Source organism: Pseudoliparis swirei, chromosome 3 (genome assembly GCF_029220125.1).
Source record: "Pseudoliparis swirei isolate HS2019 ecotype Mariana Trench chromosome 3, NWPU_hadal_v1, whole genome shotgun sequence".
NCBI lineage: Eukaryota > Metazoa > Chordata > Actinopteri > Perciformes > Liparidae > Pseudoliparis > Pseudoliparis swirei.
This window is the reverse complement of record NC_079390.1, coordinates 17,172,733-17,193,128: the sequence shown is the minus strand read 5'-3', so window position 1 is coordinate 17,193,128 and position 20,396 is coordinate 17,172,733. Positions and strand designations below refer to the sequence as shown.

Genomic DNA, 20,396 nt, shown 5'->3' with positions numbered 1-20,396 from the left:
TCTATTTATATTCTTCTCAGCTAGTGAGCAGCAGATTTATGCAGTGTGTTTGACTAACAGAGCTAACGAAGCTAACGGAGCTAACACAGCTAACGGAGCTGACGGAGGAAACACACAGAAGCACCACGAAGTGTTACGCATTAAAGTGGAGTTTAACAAAACAACATGTTTACAGTGATTAAATGTACTGAAGTACTTCAGCTGAGTACAATACAATAGAAGTCATTTGAGTTTGAGTTTAAAGCCAATCCTGTGAATCATATATCTTTTAGTGTGATTATTTTTCAATAGGACTAACAATAATAATATATCTAATGATTGGGAGCATTTTATCTAAATCAGCTGAAATCAAAAAGCTCTGGCTATAAAGTAAAATGGATATTGTTTTTGTTCCACTAAAAATGTACAACTAGATGATAATAACAAAGTAAGGGAACAATTTGATAGGGCACAGTTTGCCTTCACTTACAAAAAGCGTTGATGAAAAGTGTTAGTATGGAGCCCTGTGTATGGGTACGAAAAAAAAGTACCTATAAAATGATGAAGACAACACCAAAACAAATCCATGCAGCACTGAGGGTGCATCAATCATCTGGGCACATAAGGAAATAGTTGTAAATTGTACCAAAATATACAGAGGATTAAGATTCCCCAGAGGTCAAATAAAAATGTAATTAAATAAAACTTGCCATGTAGTTTGCTGTGGTCACACCGGGGTATGCAAGATCAAAACGGGTAACCAGTGCAGGCTGCAGGTAAGAAAATGACAAGACAAGATTACTAACGTGGGTAAAGAGAAAGAGGGAGGGTGGGGTGTTGGGGGTGGGGGTGGGGGTAGAGAGACATGGGAGCCTAATGCACTGGGATAAAAAAAAGCATTGGTAATGTTTACCATATCACATGTTGAGTGGAAGGAGGAGGGAAACATGTTCAAAGGGGTTAAGATCGGATGAGGATGATGAGAGGGAGTGGATCGCTCTGATTTCCTGCATTATTCCTGTCAATGAGGAAGAGCCTCTTACCCGGTGACAGACTGTCTGCGCATGTGCAAAATGTAATTCACTGATGTTGCCTACTGCTCTAATGACTCCAACTGACTCAAGAGCAAACAAGTATAGGAAAACAGAACAATTTGTTGCTCAATAAACATATACAAACATTGACTACCAACTGCCAATATGACTTTAAACCATATTTGAAAATATGTCATTTGACCACTGCTGGGACCTACATTTATTACCAGTCTACTAAAAAACCTATATTGCAACATAATAAACCCAAAGGTTTATTTAAGGTTGTTTGAGTCATTTTACTGCTGTGTGGGACCTTTACATAATGACTCTTTGGAGGTATTTTACCATGTAAGACAATGGGTCAGATGTCAACAGATATTGTGCTTCATGACACAGTACAGGTAGAAGGTGTAATCAGAGATAAAGCACTCATAACTCCAGACAATAGATGGCGACAGTTTACAATTTCCAACATGTTAAAAGGAAATAATGAGGATTATAGAATCTGATTGTACATTAACCCTTGTGTTGCCTTAGGGTCATTTTGACCCGAATCAATATTACACCCTCCCCCCGCCTTTGGGTCATTTTGACCCGATTCAATGTTTCACCCTCCTGTTACCTTTATATTCACTAACATATTTTACCCTTTGGGTTCAATTTGACGCCAGCAATTAAAACCTCCAGAAAATTATTAGAATTAATATTGTTTTCCAAGTTTAAGTGTGAGGCACTTTATGTTTGTTTGTTGACTACCGAAAGAACACCGACATTAAACATTGAATGGGGTCAAATTAATCCTAAAGCGGGGGGAGGGTGTAATATTGATTCGGGTCAAAATGACCCTAAGGCAACACAAGGGTTAAGATAAAAGCAATAACATCATCATTTAGCAACACAATGAAAAAAGTGCTGTGAAGCTGCTGGCTTTTCAAGAAGTCTTCAATAAATTAAGCGTCCCATCAAATGCATTCAAACCAACATAATTTAATACAATATGATTTCATTGATAGTCACTTCTAATAACCATCCAGAGCCTAATATTAAATAACCAATGGTAGCAGATGCAAATTTAAAGGGCCACTTCTGGGGATCAATTAGCAGAAATGGAATATAATTTTATCAACAATGTTTTCATTAGTGTATAATCACTTGACACTACATGAGCCCTTCATAACTACATCGGGAGATGTTTTTTCCCCACAGTAGCCCAGAATGGACAAACCAATCCTTTTTTTTTCTTCTTTTTTTTTTACAGTTTTGCACAATAACCATAACAAAACCATGGCACTGCAAACGACTGTCTGACTTACGTTGCTGTAATTATGTAATGAATGTCCTCTGAGCGAGGCATAAGTTGTTCACGGCTCACGTATCACAGTCTTGGAAAGGGAAGAGTGAGTGGTATTCATTGTAAAATACAAACAACAACGTTAAATTCCATCAAATCCTACAATTAGAAAGACATATTCTGCTGCATATGTGCCACACCAGATCAGATCCAGATCAGATTATTTCTAAATTAATGCCCATGTCTCCTCTGATTGTTGGCAATAGTGTCTATGTGGGACTGACTTTTTTAACAACCCTCACTCAATGTTTTATCAACTAATAACTGCACAGGCTAATATATATGCAGGCAACTCATTATCACTGTTCACTGAAACAACAAATGATTTGCCAAGGATCTCAAAATGATCTTCTCTTTGTTTCCAACATTGCCCTCTGTTGGCACAATCACTTCACACTAAAGTCCATCTGCAGCTGAACTGCTGTGTGATCTTAAACGTCACTCTTTAATTGATCTTGTACTATGTGCATGAGACGTGTTTTTTTCATTTAACTTTGAACTCTACATGGAGGTGAGCTCCTTTTTAGGCAGAGAGAGGCACTGAGAATGCACTTTATGAATCAAGACAATGCAGAGGGAAAATGTATGCAAAGAATTGCAAAGACAGAAAGAAGCCATATACAAAAACTACGAGCTCACGGCCAGCTTATTGCCACCAATATCTACTTCTGTGGAACAGGAAAGAACATAAAAATAGGGAAATTTAAAAAAGGAGGAAAATCTTCACATTTTGTGAAGCATCCAAAAAGTAGATTCTAGAAATTGGCCTGAATTCAACCTAAAACCCTTTTGTTCCATACATCTGCCAATCAAAATGGACACAGTAATTCTACATAAAATGAACTATGAACAGTACTGTTATATTCAAGCTAAAAAGACCAAACCGAAGGAGAGAGACTGAGACAAGGCCATGTTGGCAGTCGGTCATGGTGCTGAATTGTGACGAAGACTGAAGGGTCATGGTTTCTATGCTAGTTGCAAAAGCTCATTCTTGGAATGGAGTAAGAGAGGGCGTGGTGCTCACCTTGAGAGGAGAGATGTGGGAATGGGACACGTAGCCGTGCACATTCTCGATCTCAGATAGATTCTTCTCGGACACGTGCACAAGCTCAGGGGCGCGCACTTCGTTGGTGAGCCGCAGGAATCCCTGGTCAAGAGGCGGAGAGTCGTCTTCTTGGGAGTGGTACTGCTGAGAGCAGAAAGAGAGAACGGGGAAAAGGGTGGACATCGAGAGACAAAGAGAGACAGGGACACAGAAAGGTGATTAGATCCAAATACAAAAGGAGTATGGGTGTTATGTTCCTGGCAAAGATTATTTAGCATGTTAAAGTTTGTCCATTAAACTGGCAAATTTCTTGATCATACCATCATTTGCAATATTTGCTTTTCTTGGCGTTAATTATTGTACAATGCATAGGTATTTATGAACAGAATGATGTTGAAATTTAGATATTCACAATACAGTCATGAGGTATTAATTAAAACTTGTTGCATAACATTATGCTATGGATATTGATTATATGTATTATACATGGGAGAGTGTCTCAAATTTAGAACATACATTTATCTATTCAAAAGAAGAGTTTTCAATAAGATAAGGATTATTTTTAAGATACAACTTCTACTTATCTTTATGTTCTCTATGAGAACATATATTTGCTTATGAATCAGAAGGCATCAACATGATGAAATCTAATTTTAACTACATGAGTGGTGAAAACTGAGAGATGAATCATGACTCGTCACATATCATGTCCGCAGAATAAATACGGTGGTTGATTGCCAAAATGATACTGTGTGGGTTTGGATGGGCTGAAACGTATTACCCTCCTCCACCCCTCTCTTACCCAAGGAGCATTCATCAAGGCAGGGTTCATGCAGGGTAGGGGCTGGCCGTTGTGGGGTGGCCCCTGTACTGCTGATGGCCTGTTCTGGAGAGAGCAACAGGAACATATGTAACCACCGAGTGCAAACTGACATGGTCTGACCAAGACATGAAGTGAAGAAACAGAATCAGTCGCGTCCAAGTTTCCGAGCATTCAACCAGTTCACCAATAGAGGAGCAGAATGGCAGCAGGAGGCTGAGAAGCTCAGAGGTAATGGCACATACAGCAAAGTACTGTGGGTGTCAGCAATCTGTCCAAACACAACCAGTGTCAGACAGATGTGGCTGGGGTGAATACAAACTAAAACACAAACACACACACATACACATGTAGGGCGACTGTGGGTCAGTGGTTAGGAGGTATGTCTTCCAATCAGGGCAGTTCAATCCCTGCCCTAGTCGATGTGTCCTTGAGCAAGACACTTAAATCTGGATTGTTACCTGTAGCTGTGTCTACGGTGTATGATTGTAACATGATTATATGACCTTTATTTAACCAGGTTAAATCAATGAAGAACCAATTCTCATTTACAATGATGACCTGGCCAAGAGGCAGTAGCACAATCCACACAGGTGACACAAACAGCACAGATACAAAACAGAATAACAAATACATGAGAAAATGGCTAAAGAAAAAACGTGGGTAAATAAATAAACACTATGTACAAAAATAAACCATACAATAAAGAATACAAATAAATAAATAAAATTAAAAAGGCGGATTACTGGATGTTCTTTATAAAAATGGAAGAGAGAGAAGTAAGGGCTGGTCAGCAGGTACAGCAGTCAACTATGACCTGTTGCAGATTTTGTTTGAACATGTTGAAAGAGGTGAGAGCTGTTAGTTTGAGCGTGTTTTGTAGTGACCCAGTAATTTGCAGCAGCAAAATGAAAGGCGTTATGACCAAACACAGTACGGACTTTTGGAATGATGAGCTGAAGAAAGTCACTTGATCTTAAATGGCGATTGCTGTCAGAAATGTGCAAAAGAATTGAGAGGTAGCGAGGGGTCATTCCCAAAATGGATTTGTAGACCACGAGCAGCCAGTGTTGTAGCCGCCTGGTATGAAGGGAGGGCCAATCCACCAATCTATAAAGATCACAGTGGTGGGTGGTGAAGGGTGCACCTGTGGCAAAACAGATTGCTGAGAGGTGGAGCGTGTCCAGCTTTCTGAGGATGCCTTTGATACCATTTTATAAATTATATCGCTGTCGTCAAATAGAGAAAGGATGGTCATTTTCACGAGGGTGAATCTGGCATTGTGTGTGAAATCAGAATCAGAATCAGAAACAGGTTTATTGCCAAAGAATGTTTTCACAAACAAACGAGGAACTTTTTTTGGCGGAAGGTGCAAGAATCGCGCACCAAGACACCGAGGCGCCGTCCGCGGCGCCATCTAGGAAAAGGTGGATGAAAGATGACAGCATAACATGAGGGAAGAGAGGCGAGAAAAAGAAAAAGCCACCCCCCGACTATGCCCCTAGAGGGGTACAGTGTGGGAGCAGGAGAAACAAAAAACACCATTGCACATAAGCACATACATCTTAGACATGACTTGCAACGAGTAGGAAGGGGGGAGAGGCCTTGTTTTGATACAGGAAAGCCAGTCTAGCTTTGATTTAGCGAGAAGGTTATTAGTGTATATGTTAAAAGAGAGAGATGAGTCCAACCAGAAGCCAAGGTATTTGTAAGAGCTGGAAAACTCCAGCTACGAGCCATCAGTACTGTAGATCTTTGGGGGCAAACAGCATACAGTCGGTCTTTTTGGAGTTGAGAAACAGATGGAGGTTGTGGAAAGACTGTTGGATGGAGGTGAGGCTTTGTTGAAGAGTGGATACAGCAGAGTGGAGTGAAGGACCAGCTGAATATATGATGGTGTCATCAGCATACAGATGAATCCTGGAATTTCCTGCAGCTTTGGCTACATCGTTAATATAAATGGAGAACAACATAGGGCCTAAGATGGAGCCTTGAGGCACACCTTTACAGATGGTAAGAGGTTCAGACATGATGTTTTCAGCTTCACCCGCTTGACACGACCAGCCAGGTAGCTAACAAACCAGTTGCAACATCTACTGGACAAGTCAATGCTGGTAAGTCTTTGCAGGAGAATGTTATGGTTGACTGAGTCAAAAACCTGGGCTAGGTCTATAAAGGCAGCTACACACGTCTGTTTCTTGTCCATGGCGGTGATAACGTCATCAAGGACCCTCAGTGTAGTGGTGGTACATCCGTTGTCTTTCCTAAACCCAGACTGCAGGTCAGACAAAATATGATTTAAGTCAATGATGTGAATTAGTTGTTTATGTACCAGTTTCTTTATGACTTTGGCCAGATGAGGCAAGTTGGAAATCGGCCTGTAGCAGTTCGGGTCAGAGCCAGAGACTCCTTTAAAGAGGGGGAGAATCGAAGCCAATTTCCAGTCAAGGGGGAAAATAGCCAAATGAAATGACAGGTTAAACAGTCTTGTAATAGGGGAAGCAATGCTATGAGCGGCTGATTTAAAAAACACAGGGTCAAGTCCATCAGATCCAGCTGACTTGTTTGAATCTAACTTAATGAGCTCAGCCAGGACTTCTGAAACCTTAACAGGTGAGTGTTAGATTAATCTGTTTCAGGGGCAGCTGCACCAAAGAAATGAGATGAGTTCACGAAATGTTGGTTGAATTGTGTGGCCATGTGCTGTTTATCAGTAACAACAATGTCATCAAAAATCAAAGAAGTGGGCAGATGCGGAGAAGCAAGTTTGTTTTCCATGGATTTGATTGATTGGAAGTCGCTTCGTATTTGGACTTCAACCTTTTAGTTTTAGGGCCAAGTTACCGCTTTACACTGTGCCTGAAGACAATGGTGCTTTATAATATAGATAGCCGAGATTCTTCTGCAATTTTTGAAGAATGCAGTTGTATCAAATTCAAGCATGTCTTAAAGACATAAAAATATGGATGACCTGCAACTTCTTGATGTTAAACTCAGACAAAACTGAAGTAATTTTACTTGGCCCTGAGCACCTCAGAGATCAATTATCTGGTGATGTGGTTTCTGTAGACGGCATTGCTCTAGCATCCAACACCACTGTAAAGAATCTCGGCGTTATCTTTGATCGGGACTTGTCCTTTAACTCCCACATAAAGCAAATCTCAAAGACTGCATTTTTTCATCTACGTAATATTTAAAAAATCAGGCATATCTTGTCTCAAAAATGTGCAGAAAAATTGGTTCACACGTTTGGTACTTCTAGACTAGATTATTGCAATTCCTTATTATCTGGCTGTAATTAGTCTCTTAACCCTCCTGTTGCCTTAGGGTCATTTTGACCCGATTAAATATTACACCCTCCTGTCGCCTTAGGGTCATTTTGACCCGATTCAATGTTTCACCCTCCTGTTACCTTTATATTTACTAACATATTTTACCCTTTGGGTTCAATTTGACGCCAGCAATTAAAACCTCCAGAAAATTATTAGAATTAATATTGTTTTCCAAGTTTAAGTGTGAGGCACTTTATGTTTGTTTGTTGACTACCGAAAGAACACCGACATTAAACATTGAATGGGGTCAATTTAATCCTAAGGCGACACGAGGGTGTAATATTGATTCGGGTCAAATTGACCCTAAGGCAACACAAGGGTTAAGTCCCTCCAATCGATCCAGAATGCTGCAGCTCGTGTACTCACAAAAGCTAAGAAAATAATTCACATTACTCCTGTATTAGCTGCTCTGTACTGGTTCCCTGTAAAATCAAGAATCCCATTCAAAATCCTTCTCCTTACCTACAAAGCTCTAAATGTCCAGGCACCTTCATATCCTAAAGAGCTACTTTACCCTATTAACCCACAAGAGCGCTGCACTCCCAGCATGCATTGTAATTGATTGTCAGGCCCTCCGAGGAAAATGTATGACTTGTGATATCGTGATGGACAAAACAATTGAATTGAATTTGAAACGAGTTTATTATAAGTTTTAATAACAATTTTCTTCCACTGGCAAATACAGCCTTATCCTTACTATGCTATACACAAGATGTTGCCAATGCTGTACTGATAAACAACATTGGGCCTTTTGCATACACCAGCTTTCTACATCAAAAACATCTATTGCTTGCGACAGTTAGACTAAACAGTGAAAGTCGGTGTCAGTTTGTGATCTGGAACAATATTCATATATCTTCCATTTTTAAACATACCAATAAAAGGCTGCAGTATATTTTATCTACGAGCATTTTCAACAATACCAACACAAAGATGTACCAAAGTTAAGGAGAATACCGAAGCATAGACTTTACTTTCTTTACGTGTATTGTTGGCTATAATACTGATAAGCAGCCAACAGTGGAATTGCTTTAATGAGGAGAAATGTTTGCATGAAGCAAGTAGATGTAGGATTGCTCAGAGCTAAAAATCATATCTACTGTACCCAGTGCCGCTGCTCGCCATATTGGTGCCCTAAGCTGAACTCCTTCATGATGCCCCCCTGAGATAGGAAAGTGACCCACGGCGGGCGTTGTTGACGGGGGGGGGGGGGGGGGGGGCGCGGGGGGGTGCTGATGAGCGATTAAATATGTCTCTTGTTCTGCCTGTTTTGTGATATACATGCCTAAAAGGTGCCTAATATTTCTAGACTGAAATAATATCGGAATTATAATTATTATAACTATGAGGATTTTTTTTGGTGCCTATTTTGTGGTGCCCCCTCAGGACTTGGTGACCTACGCACAGCGTGTAGTGCGCGTCATGGGAGCGGCGGCGCTGACTGTACCAATACAAGGCCGCAAGCCTGAGAGAAGCCCAGTGACCTACACTATACTGTGTGAGTGAAGTACTATAGCACTGGGTTAAATCACACAGTCTCTGGTTACATAACCACATTAGAGCAGTGTGAGCACTATTGGAGCATTGTTTGGTGTGCAGGAATAATTTGTATTTATGGAACTCACTATGAACACTGTACTGCTTAACTTACTTGGTTTGCTAAGATTTAATGGACTGAAGTTAAAGCATAATAACGGAAGCACAAATAAATTCCAGTAAATGCAGACTAAATAAGAGTGTCGCAAAGGGGCTCTCCATTCACCATCTGGACCAGACAATAGAATTCGGGAAGAACAAGGGTGGAGGTGTCTACAGTAATTTATGATCGACAACCACTGTTGTTCAGATTGGGAGATCATTTCTACATGCTGTTTTTCTAACCTAGAGCACCTTATGATGAGATACTATCCACATTACTCTACGGGAGTTAACTGGTTGTTCTCAAAGCATTGTACATTCCCCCACACACTAATGGTAAACAAGCACTAGACAAACTGTATAAAGTTATCCACAGGATCGACATCTAATGGCTGAGGCTGCTTTCAAGAAAAGTCTTGCCAAGATATCCCCTTACACAGTGTGGTAAGAAGCTCGACCGGGTCTACATTCCAGGAAGGATATGAGGCCGAATCTGGTCCCTCCTTTGGTAAATTAGATCAAGCATCAGTTCAACTTCTGTTTTCCAATCAGGCCAATAGGTTAGGCTCTGGTCTTGAACTTGTCATACACCATTGCTTTAGAGTGGTATGTGATTCACGTATGAGGCCATTGAGTCATTGGCAATTGCATTTATGATGTTGTAAACTACTATATTTACCAAATGAGAAGCACTAGGTTAACAGGGAAGCCCGAGAACAGATTAACGCATACAACTAGATCACTTTGAGAGAATACCGTAACATGTGGTCTGGACTATCACAGACTACAAAAAGAAACTACAGAATCTACAACTCCCAAATTAACTGAATACCTTATCTGCACATTGAGAACAACTTCCTATCTGAGGAGTTACGACTCAGGACCACACAGTAATATCCTTCAAAAGTATTAATGGCATCCCTGGCCGTGTCCTCAATGTGTCTGCAGATCAACTGGTGGATTTCTTCACAGGCATTTTCAACTTTTGACTTTATTCAATTCATGAAGTTTATTTTTTATTTATTTGCATCAGTATGAATGTAAACAGCATCAAAAAAGCCTCATAGGATGAGGATTAATTAGGCAGATAACCCGGCATTTTAACATAACACATTTGACATCTAAGGAACATTAACTTTGTTTGAGCCTTGAGCCTCATTGATTGTTCAGAGTCAGTTTAACCTTCGTCTTGAGTTCTATACAGTCCGCCCCTCAACTGCAATGGCCTATGTCTTAGTCAGCTCACATTACATAATGACACATTGATGATTTCCTCATATCTGAATTAACATAAAAAAAGAAAATGTTGCAGTGGGTGATATTACATTTCAAATAGATGCACCAAATGGTGCAGTAAAAAACTGTTTTGGTGCGTATAATTAAAAACAGTTGGCTGCAACACTGCATCTGTCCAGAAGTATTTTGTGCCCTGGGTTGGATGCCACCAGTGTCCCAACAGTACTTCAACAAAGCAGGCAGCGAAGCACACTAGTTATTTAAAGGTTGATGTTTTACAAAAAATATTTCTGTTTAAAAGTACAAACCAAAAGTGTATCATACTGTCATGGCATGGAGGCATGATGAGTTCCAAGTGAGCGTAGTGGAGCACAGCTTCTAGAACAGGTTTATACTTTCACAGACAGTGACTAATGCTACAGGTAGAGAGAGAGACCAAAGGAGAGGTGGAGGAGGACATCTGCATCTGTCGCATGCATTGAATGTCCTGTTTCTCTGCTATGTTGTCCATTGTGTAGACATGACATCTCTTATACTTCTGTCCATGCTGTTAGAGGGATCCTCCGATTGCTCTCCTGAAAGTGTCTTTCTTTTTCCTGAACTGATGTGAGGACATGGATGTCGTTTGTGTACAGATTGTAAAGCCCTCTGAGGCAAATTTATCATTTGTGATTTATGGAAATTTTGAGATTGAAAATAAAGTCAATTGAATCTGACCACTGGATAAAGGCTTCTAAAATGTGCTTGTTAAAATAAGCAGAAGAAGGGAGAGGATAATAATGACATTTATCAGAGGGCAGTTTTAAACGCTGAAAGCAACATCCAAAGCAGCAGTTATAGGAAACTGTTTTGAAAAGGGCAAGGGTGATTGAATGAACAATCTGTCAATCAAACTCTTGTCGAAGCCAGTCAAAGAAGAGAGAAAACATGTTTTCCATGAAGAAAGCCTTCAGTGTCGTTCTTTGCCCTTCTATCAATGAATAAATACTATCCGCTTCTGATAGAACTGATTCTGTTTCAGCATCTTCACTATCACCTTCAGGAGAACAAAGACGTGACTCTTTCTGTTCTCACACACACCTAATTCACACAAACGCATCACTTGAAGCCTGGCTAGATGGATTTTGGTGCGATACGTGATCCGGTGACCTTGCGAGAATCCAGATGCCATGCAATGTAAGTCAAAAGGTCAATAGTGACATAGACTTCTCTTTTTTCATTTATCATGAGATGTTGCTATTTTTGTACTTTTGGGCGATAAACAACAACAACTAATTCCTTTTCTTGGCATTCCTAAACCGGATGAAGTCAGCACACCAGAAACACTGCACACTCTCCTCCTGTAGTGCGATGCCTCTCACTGGTTAGTGGTATGCTGCTGCTGGACGGGCTGAGCTGTGTGCAAAGCATCACTGCTCATGTGTGCTGTTGTCATGCTCCACTGAGAGGATCTCTTCTCTATGATGTTCACGACAGCAGAATCGAGATAAGATGGAAATGTAGGTTGGCATGGCCAAGGGCCGATTAAGAGCCTCGATGTAGATTCAGTGTGGAATCTCCTAGCTGTTGTGTGCACTGACCTCTTTCAGTGGCTTTATACATCGACAGTTTGACTCTCTTTCCCATTATCTGCTCCAGTCCTAATTCCTACGAGCAGAGCTGAGCTATGGGAAAAAGAAAAGCCCCTGCCTTCAGTTTTTCTCTCTTTTAGAGTCAAACACACACATTTCTGTTGTCATCTCGTTTTTTTTTGTTTCAGTGTGTCAGATTCATTGCAATGGATTATATACCCACTCACTGTCTGGGTGTTTTTCCAGCCACTGGATTAAATGGAATATTTCTCTCGTCCAAAACAGACCAATGGCTATTGTCTGGGAATGTAATACTGTGGTTAATTCTTAATTAGTTTTCATCTTGATATGTGCTCTGAATCATTTTAATCAGGCACTGTACAAGAAAGATGTTGTGTGTGCAAATTCTATAACCGTAAATGTAATCTCAGAGCAATATTCAACTCCAGTGACATGAAAACCGATCTCAGAAGAATCAAAGGAAAGGAAACAGTCATCATAGCATGACATATATGAACACTTCTTTTCAACAGACTGATGCAGATAAAAACGTACATTCATTTTATAAACAGTGGATGTAAGTAGAGAGGAAAAGAGTAACATTTCTAGAGTCCTTAAAGGTAGGATGGGAGCCAGAGCCCTCAGTTATCAAGCTCCTCTTTTATGGAACCAGCTCCCACTTTCCCTGTCTCTCCCACAGTGAGGCACATGGCTCATTTATCTTATTGGTAGATCGGCTGATACCAAATGAAATTAATATATGTAAGAAGAATCAGTGCACCCCTAAATGCACTGACTTTCTTTCCCCCCCAATGTTTGTACATCTGTAATGCACACTCAGTGGTATCAATTATGTGATGTGAAACTATGTGTCAGTTTTTACGTTTATACAGAACCATTGTTTTTAACTTTTCGAAACTTGTATGTATGTGGTTTTTACAAATGGCATCATTGATGGCAGGATCAGTCTAATAACAGCAGACGCAATATCATGCTCAACTTGTCTGTTACTCTTCCAGCAGCAGGGTTTCTGGTGTCATATAGTGATACAGACAAAGGAAAAGAAACGGCCTTGCTCAGCATTATTAAATGCATCTACATCTCTTTACCAAAACACTACACCTGTTAGTGGCTCTGTGTTTTTTAGTTCCACTGATAAAGGTCCAGCCTCAATAAGAGATAGCGTCAGTTCATGTTTATTGAGCTATTTTAGTATTCTATCTTAATGTGATGGGATGTATCTCATAAAAAAAGTGATCTGAACATGACTAAATCCAGTTTTAAAGTAGCTACAACATTTGGCAACATTATCTTACGACAAAATCCTTATCAACACCTCAGACTAGTCTTTTGGCAGTTCTACGACAGGACCTCATATTAGCTCAGAGACCAGTTGAAACTGTATGTGTATAAATCTTAGACTGTCTTTACTAGAAACAATTACGTTGCTGCCTATTTATGACTAGGTCACACAATTTGAGCAGCGGCAATGTGAGCATTGCTTACTTGTCATCTGGCAGACAGACCTGACAAAGCATAAATTCAGACTTTTTACTAATCACCATCATTCTGTTATTATTTCAGTATCTGTTTATTGCAACTTATTGTAAGTCGCTTTGGATAAAAGCGTCTGCTAAATGACATGTAATGTAAATCACAGAAAAAAACTATTTGTATTGGTTTCAAACCACTGTAGTAAACTAAGTGACATGTGGCTTGCTGACTGAGGGGAAACTGCTTGGTTGACCTGCTGACGCATGTACACAGCAGCTACATATTCCAGATATACATATTTAAAATTATAATTGCAAATGTATCCTAGTTAAGGACAGTGAATGCAAAAATAGCTAAAAATGTCTTTGCGTTTGAAAGGAACATATCCTTTGCTGGGGCATTGAAGCGGGCGAATGAAACGATGAACAATTCTCCTCCTGATAACAGCACATTAAAGGCCTGTCACAGTGATAAAGGAAGGCCGGTACAGGGACACAGTAATATAGGAGAGAAAACAGGAGCTGTACATTTGGCCTCATTAAGCCCCAGTAAGCATTAGTACAGCTTTGAGGGATGCAGATAGAAAAACAAAACTGAGCTAGCATTGCCTTTCAAGATCATTGAAATAACTTCCTCACTTGTCAGTTTATAGACAAACACAACTAACAGTGGAATCCTCGTAGGATTGTCTTCTATCAGGTACTATAGCAAGCAGCAATAAAAAAAGCAGCACAGGGTAATCTTTAGTACAGTACTATAAACAGCCGAGTGTTCCCCTGAAGACAAACAGAGTAGTCTGCCACCTACCTTGCATCCAAACATCAACGACAAAGTGTTGGTGGTGCAGGCAACTTTGCAGTGGCACAGCACTGGGGTGCACTCTGGGCTTTTGACTATGGGAGACATTCCTGTAGAAAAGAGGCGTTGGACGGACTCTGCAGCAGCACAGAGCTTCAAGGCAGAAAGACGAGAGCTACAGTCGGGCCGAACAAGAAAGCTGAAGAGAAGGTTTGCGTGTTATGAGAGCGAGGTATTGCATACAGGCTTTTGCCTTCATGCACGCAAACACACTCACACTATGTACCCACCATACACTCCCCCTTTCCCCCACCCCCCTCTCTCTCTTTCTCTCTCACTCTCTCTCTCACTCCCCCCCCCCCCCCCCCCCCGCTCTCTCTCTCTAACAGGAACTGTCTCTAGCCCTCTCCTCATAACCATCCTCCTCCTCATGTTAGTCTCATTTATGTGGAAGAATGAAGTTGTTACCAGAATAATCTGCCATATCACTTTCATCCAATTGTATTTATTTTATATAGCCCAATATCACAAATTACAAAACATGTCCTTAACTAGGATACATTTTCAATTCTAATTTTCAATATTCTTCTCTGGAATATGTAGCTGCTGTGTACATGCGGCAGCAGGTCAACCAAGCAGTCTCCCTCGGTCTGGATGTAGGGCGCCCCCAACATAGCAGATGAAAACTGCAAACAGCTACTTTTTGTCATGTTTCCTTCAAATATGAATATGTATTTATAATTTCTTTGGTTCAAAAGCTTGTGCTGGAATGCAGCTTTGTAAAGTTTGAATATATTGCATGCCAGAATGATGCACTCATGCGCTATTGCAATAATGTCAATACGCCAACTATAAATACTACGATAAACATAATAAAAACACTTTCAAATTTTACAACACACATTTAAAAAACATTAGTTTGATCCCCTGTCACATGGTCACTTTATGGGATTCAAAATCCTGCTATGTCATTTATCTTCGTCCTACTGTTATCACGTGATATTAGTAATGTGATCGCAATACACCCTGTTAAATGCTTCTGCTTCATTCAAATGTTTCTGCAGTTTAAACATAGAATCTGTTACAGATAATCTGAGTGAGCTGATGACGCTCCTGGTTGATGAGTTGGCTAAAATTACTGTCCAAAAAGCTACAACCTTTTATTCATGAGTAATAAACATCATCAACAAATCCACTACCTCATCGGCACAAATCACAGACAAAGTTTGTCTGACAGACCAACAACAGTGTGCAGAGGTTGAACACCACCACCACCACCACCACCACCAGGAGGACATGGTACATTCTTCTTACAAGTCCTGCTAACTACATCTATTTGTAAGAAAGTAATGCAGATTGTCTGCCTGGGCAACATTGACTTTCATTATCGTGAATATTATTATCGTCTTCTACTCTGTCAAATACAATAAAAAAACTAGTAATTGCCTGTTTTCTCTATATCATTTCTGACAAACCTTTCCTGGTAGTGTATATACTGTATATACATAGGTGTGTGTGTGCATGTGTGCGTGTAAATATCTCTGGGCCTGAAGCAAACTAGTACATATCCAAAGCAACTTACAATCATGTTACATTCATACACTGTTAGCACAGCTAAAGGGAGCAATTCAGGGTTAAGTGTCTGGCTTAAGGCATAAACTATGGCGGGAATCGATCTGCCGATCCTTTGAATGAAAGATGGACCCGCTAACCACTGACCCATAGTCTCCCATGCTGTAGCACCTCTAAAGGAACACATCAGACCGAGCTTCTTAGCTTCAGATCCGCCAACACCCACTACTCCGCATGTCCCCTCACAATTTAATTCCATTGGTCTCGGCCACATTGTCTAGTCTGCATCTCTCTAGTTTTCCAGCATTGTGTAATCTGTATTCTCGGGTGATAATTCTTCCCCCCTACCTGGTTGGGTTTGCCTACTGTTAACACTGGATTTGAGGTAGGTGAGAAATATTGCTCTTTACTCATTTGTCTAGTTTTGGGTTCTAGTCTGTTTGGTGCCACTCACTTCACACATCTTGTAACTTGTTTTGAATGCATCTTTCCCTTTTATTGTGAAGAGCATGGAAACAGGAAGTGCTTTTACTTTGCAGACAGGAAGTAATGATATGTGCTTGTTGATGTAAACAATATTGATGTTGTGTGGACAACTATACATGTCGGATGCAAGAACGCGTTCTAAATCGCTTTAAACAGTTTGTATCACTGCAGTTCATCACAAGTGATCCGTTCACATAAGACGTGTCTTGGTGCTCCTTAAAAGCTCCACTTCTACAGCACATATCATGTATCGCCACTTGCCACAGCATTTTATATTTACAATTCTGGTAGCCACTGTTTTTCATTAATGATCACTAATATGAAACTGAACATTAATGAAGTACATCCTGGGAGTGGACCTCTGCTCTAGTACTGTAAAGACCTACTGTGCATCATGCTGGCTCAATCCACAGAACAACATGTAACCCTGCTACAGCTGTCTGTATTTCAGCTTTGCTCTCTGACAGGACTCCTTTAGTCGTCAGCTGACAGGAGAGCTGCAGAGGATGAGATTAATAAGAGTCCAGCGAGTAATGCAGTGCGTGTGCTATCAGTCAGACAGCTGCAGTAGCTGCAGTATCATGCTCCTTCCACACAGCTTGACAGGGACTGTATTCTGCATCCTGATTCACCAGTATACCGTGTTATCTGAACGGAACCACTAGATGGACCCATAACACTGAGGATAACACTGTTACTACTATGTGCAACACACTTTAATAAACGATGTGTATTACTCAGGGAGCCTGTGAGAAACAATTCAACAGCACGTTTCATTAACAAGAGCAACATCGTTTAAACAAATGTGAACACATGCACAGGCACAATGTAAGCCATACACTCAAGTGTGTGAACTTTGGCGTTGCACAGTCCTAAACTCAAATGTGTAACTGGGCTAAACAGTATGAGAGCAGGTAGTTCACCCATTTCTTCGGCGATGTTACAAGACTTGGTAAAACCCTATGAAGGAACCAGCAACTGGGCTTCATCGTCGACACTGGCGTATTGTGTACTTCAGGTTGAGAGAAATCAAATTAAAGTGGGTTAAGCCATGCTGACTTCAGCTAACCTACTTTATATAGCTAATATCACTACAACCTCTAGCAATTTATATTCAAAATGGCATTACTTTCATTAAAAAATAAAACATAGTATCATTATTCAGCTGAAACAGATTAGATGGATGGACAGACAGACAGACAGAGCAACAGACAGATAGACAACAGACAGACAGACAGCATGTGCTATCCATGACATCAGGGGGGAATGGTTTGGAGGCAGTAACTGGTAAGGCAAGTTAAACAATTGTAAAGTTGAAATATCTAATTACTAAACATGTTTTGGAGAACAAACAGATTTGACTATTGAAAAAATGTGTGCATAAGCTTGTGAAAAATTATGTATGCAGAGTCTTTTATTCTTTCCCACTTCCGTAGATGAGTCAGCCCTGCGAACCCAGTTGAGGGACGATGCGTCGGACAGGGATGCAAAACACCACCACATCAGAGAATCCATGACCAGCATAATTTATATATATATATATATATATATATAATATAAATACAAATAAAAGGTTTTTGTTTTATATTTTTAATCAGTTTTTTAATTCCTCATGTTTTTGTTCCAGCATAATTTTTATATATATGTATAAAATAAAAGGTTTTTGTTTTTTATTTTTTATCCGTATCCATTTTTTTATTCCTCATGTTTTAGTGCCAGCTGAATTTATATATATGTATGTATGTATGTATGTATATATATACAGGACTGTCTCAGAAAATTAGAATATTGTGATGAAGTTCTTTATTTTCTGTAATGCAATTAAAAAAACAAAAATGTCATGCATTCTGGATTCATTACAAATCAACTGAAATATTGCAAGCCTTTTATTCTTTTAATATTGCTGATTATGGCTTACAGCTTAAGAAAACTCAAATATCCTATCTCTAAATATTAGAATATCATGAAAAAGTATACTAGTAGGGTATTAAACAAATCACTTGAATTGTCTAATTAACTCGAAACACCTGCAAGGGTTTCCTGAGCCTTGACAAACACTCAGCTGTTATACATCTTTTTTTTTACTTGTGGGCAAGACACAAACCCAAGCAATTTATTCGTGAAAATTGCAAAAGATTTGCACACCGATACTAAAATGGGTTTATCTCCTCAACCACGAGGGCTGTTTGAATCATTTTGGTCTCATAAAATTGAGTCCATCCTCTGCTCCTCCATCATCGAGTCCATCCTCTGCTCCTCCATCACCGTCTGGTACGCTGCAGCCACGAAAAAGGACCAGGGCAGGCTGCAGCGCATCATTCGCTCTGCTGAGAGGGTGATTGGCTACAATCTGGCATCCCTTTAGGACTTTTTCGATTCAAGGACCATGAAGCGAGCAAGAAAAATTGTAGCCGACCTCTCTCACCCTGGACACAAACTGTTTGAGTCCCTTCCCTATGGCAGGAGGCTGAGGTCCACCAGAACCTCACGCCACACAAACAGTTTCTTCACGCTGGCACTCGGGCTCATGAACAGAGCCCGGGTCCCCTACTGACCCTCATGAACATAGTCTGGGTCCCCCATTAACCCTCATGAACAGAGTCCAGGTCCTCCACTAACCCTCATGAATAGAGCCCGGGTCCCCCATTGACCCTCATTAACAGAGTCCGGGTCCCCCACTGATGCTCATGAACAGAGACCGGGTCCCGCACTGACCCTCATGAACAGAGACCGGGTCCCCCATTGACCCTCATGAACAGAGTCCAGGTCCCCCACTGATGCTCATGAACAGAGACCGGGTCCCGCACTGACCCTCATGAACAGAGACCGGGTCCCCCATTGACCCTCATGAACAGAGTCCAGGTCCTCCATTGACCCTCATGAACAGAGTCCGGGTCTCCCATTGACCCTCATGAACAGAGTCCAGGTCCTCCACTAAGCCTCATGAATAGAACCCAGGTCGCTCATTGACCCTCATTAACAGAGTCCGGGTCCCCCACTGACCCTCATAAACAGAGCCTGGGTCCCCCACTGACCCTCATAAACAGAGCCTGGGTCCCCCACTGACCCTCGTGAACAGAGCCCAGGTCCCTCACTGACCCTCATGAACATAGTCCGGGTCCCCCATTGACCCTCATGAACATAGTCCGGGTCACCATTGACCCTCATGAACAGAGTCCAGGTCCCCCATTGACCCTCATTAACAGAGCCCACGTCTCCCACTGACCCTCATGAATATAGTCCGGCTCGCCCATTGACTCTCATGAACAGAGCCCGGGTCCCGGCTCCCCTCCATCACTTCATACTTCATATTTAAATACACTTCACTTCAACATTACACTTACATTATACTTGTTTGAAGTACTGTTATTTGTTCGTCTGTGCACTTTATTATATATTGTATATTCTATTGTAAATGTGATATGTGTGCTTGCACTGTGTTGATTGTTGTTGATTGTTTAATGTTATTGTCCAATGTTGCACCACCCACTATGACAAAATTCCTTGCATGTGAAAAATACTTGGCAACAAACAGTTCTGCTTCTGGTCCGGATGAAGTGAAGAAGAGTACACAAGGAGGAGAGAGCAGTGATGTCAAGCAGGATAATTTGGAAGGAAATAATGGAAATGTAGTGCACACACATGGAGAATGTCTTATCCAGGAGCTGCAACTTGGAAATGATTGGAGACTGCAAGGTGGTAGCAGAGGAAGAGGACAAGAGTGAAGGCAGAGCCAAGGATCAGAAGAAAGAAGAGTGCTATGGCGTTAGGGAGGAAATAAGACATGCACTGAGTGGTAGAGCTAGGAAGGAACTTGATGTGTCATTGAAACAAAGGAGAAAGAAAGACAAGGAGACCTATCTTTTCATCATCGTTGAGAGTAACGAGAATGAGAATAATAGAGAGACAAGGCGAGGGAGGCAAGATTTGAGATGGTTCGGACATGTGACAAGGAGCAGGCTGTTCTAGCACAGCATTTGTAGCTTTACCTACAACGATGAATGAGCTGTAATTGGAAGATATCCCACAAAATAAATGTT

At 40.8% G+C, this 20,396-nt stretch overlaps 1 protein-coding gene across 30 annotated transcripts in view; it reads right to left on the bottom strand.

Moving 5' to 3' along the window:
• The window catches only part of dlg2 (discs, large homolog 2 (Drosophila)), a 233,785-nt gene that overhangs the window by 113,639 nt on the left and 99,750 nt on the right, over nt 1–20,396 (bottom strand). For 23 of the 30 annotated variants that reach the window (XR_008830579.1, XR_008830578.1, XM_056406386.1 and 20 more), the window contains 3 exons: nt 4,212–4,295; nt 3,389–3,553; nt 690–749 (listed from right to left, as the gene is read on the bottom strand). Coding sequence is in view for 28 of the 30 variants with exons in the window: in XM_056406386.1 (XP_056262361.1) it covers nt 690–749; nt 3,389–3,553; nt 4,212–4,295 (309 nt within the window). In the remaining 2 variants the exon portion in view is untranslated. The remainder of the gene's footprint in view (nt 1–689; nt 750–3,388; nt 3,554–4,211; nt 4,296–20,396) is intronic. The other 7 variants (XM_056406422.1, XM_056406412.1, XM_056406431.1 and 4 more) reach the window with 1 other exon arrangement.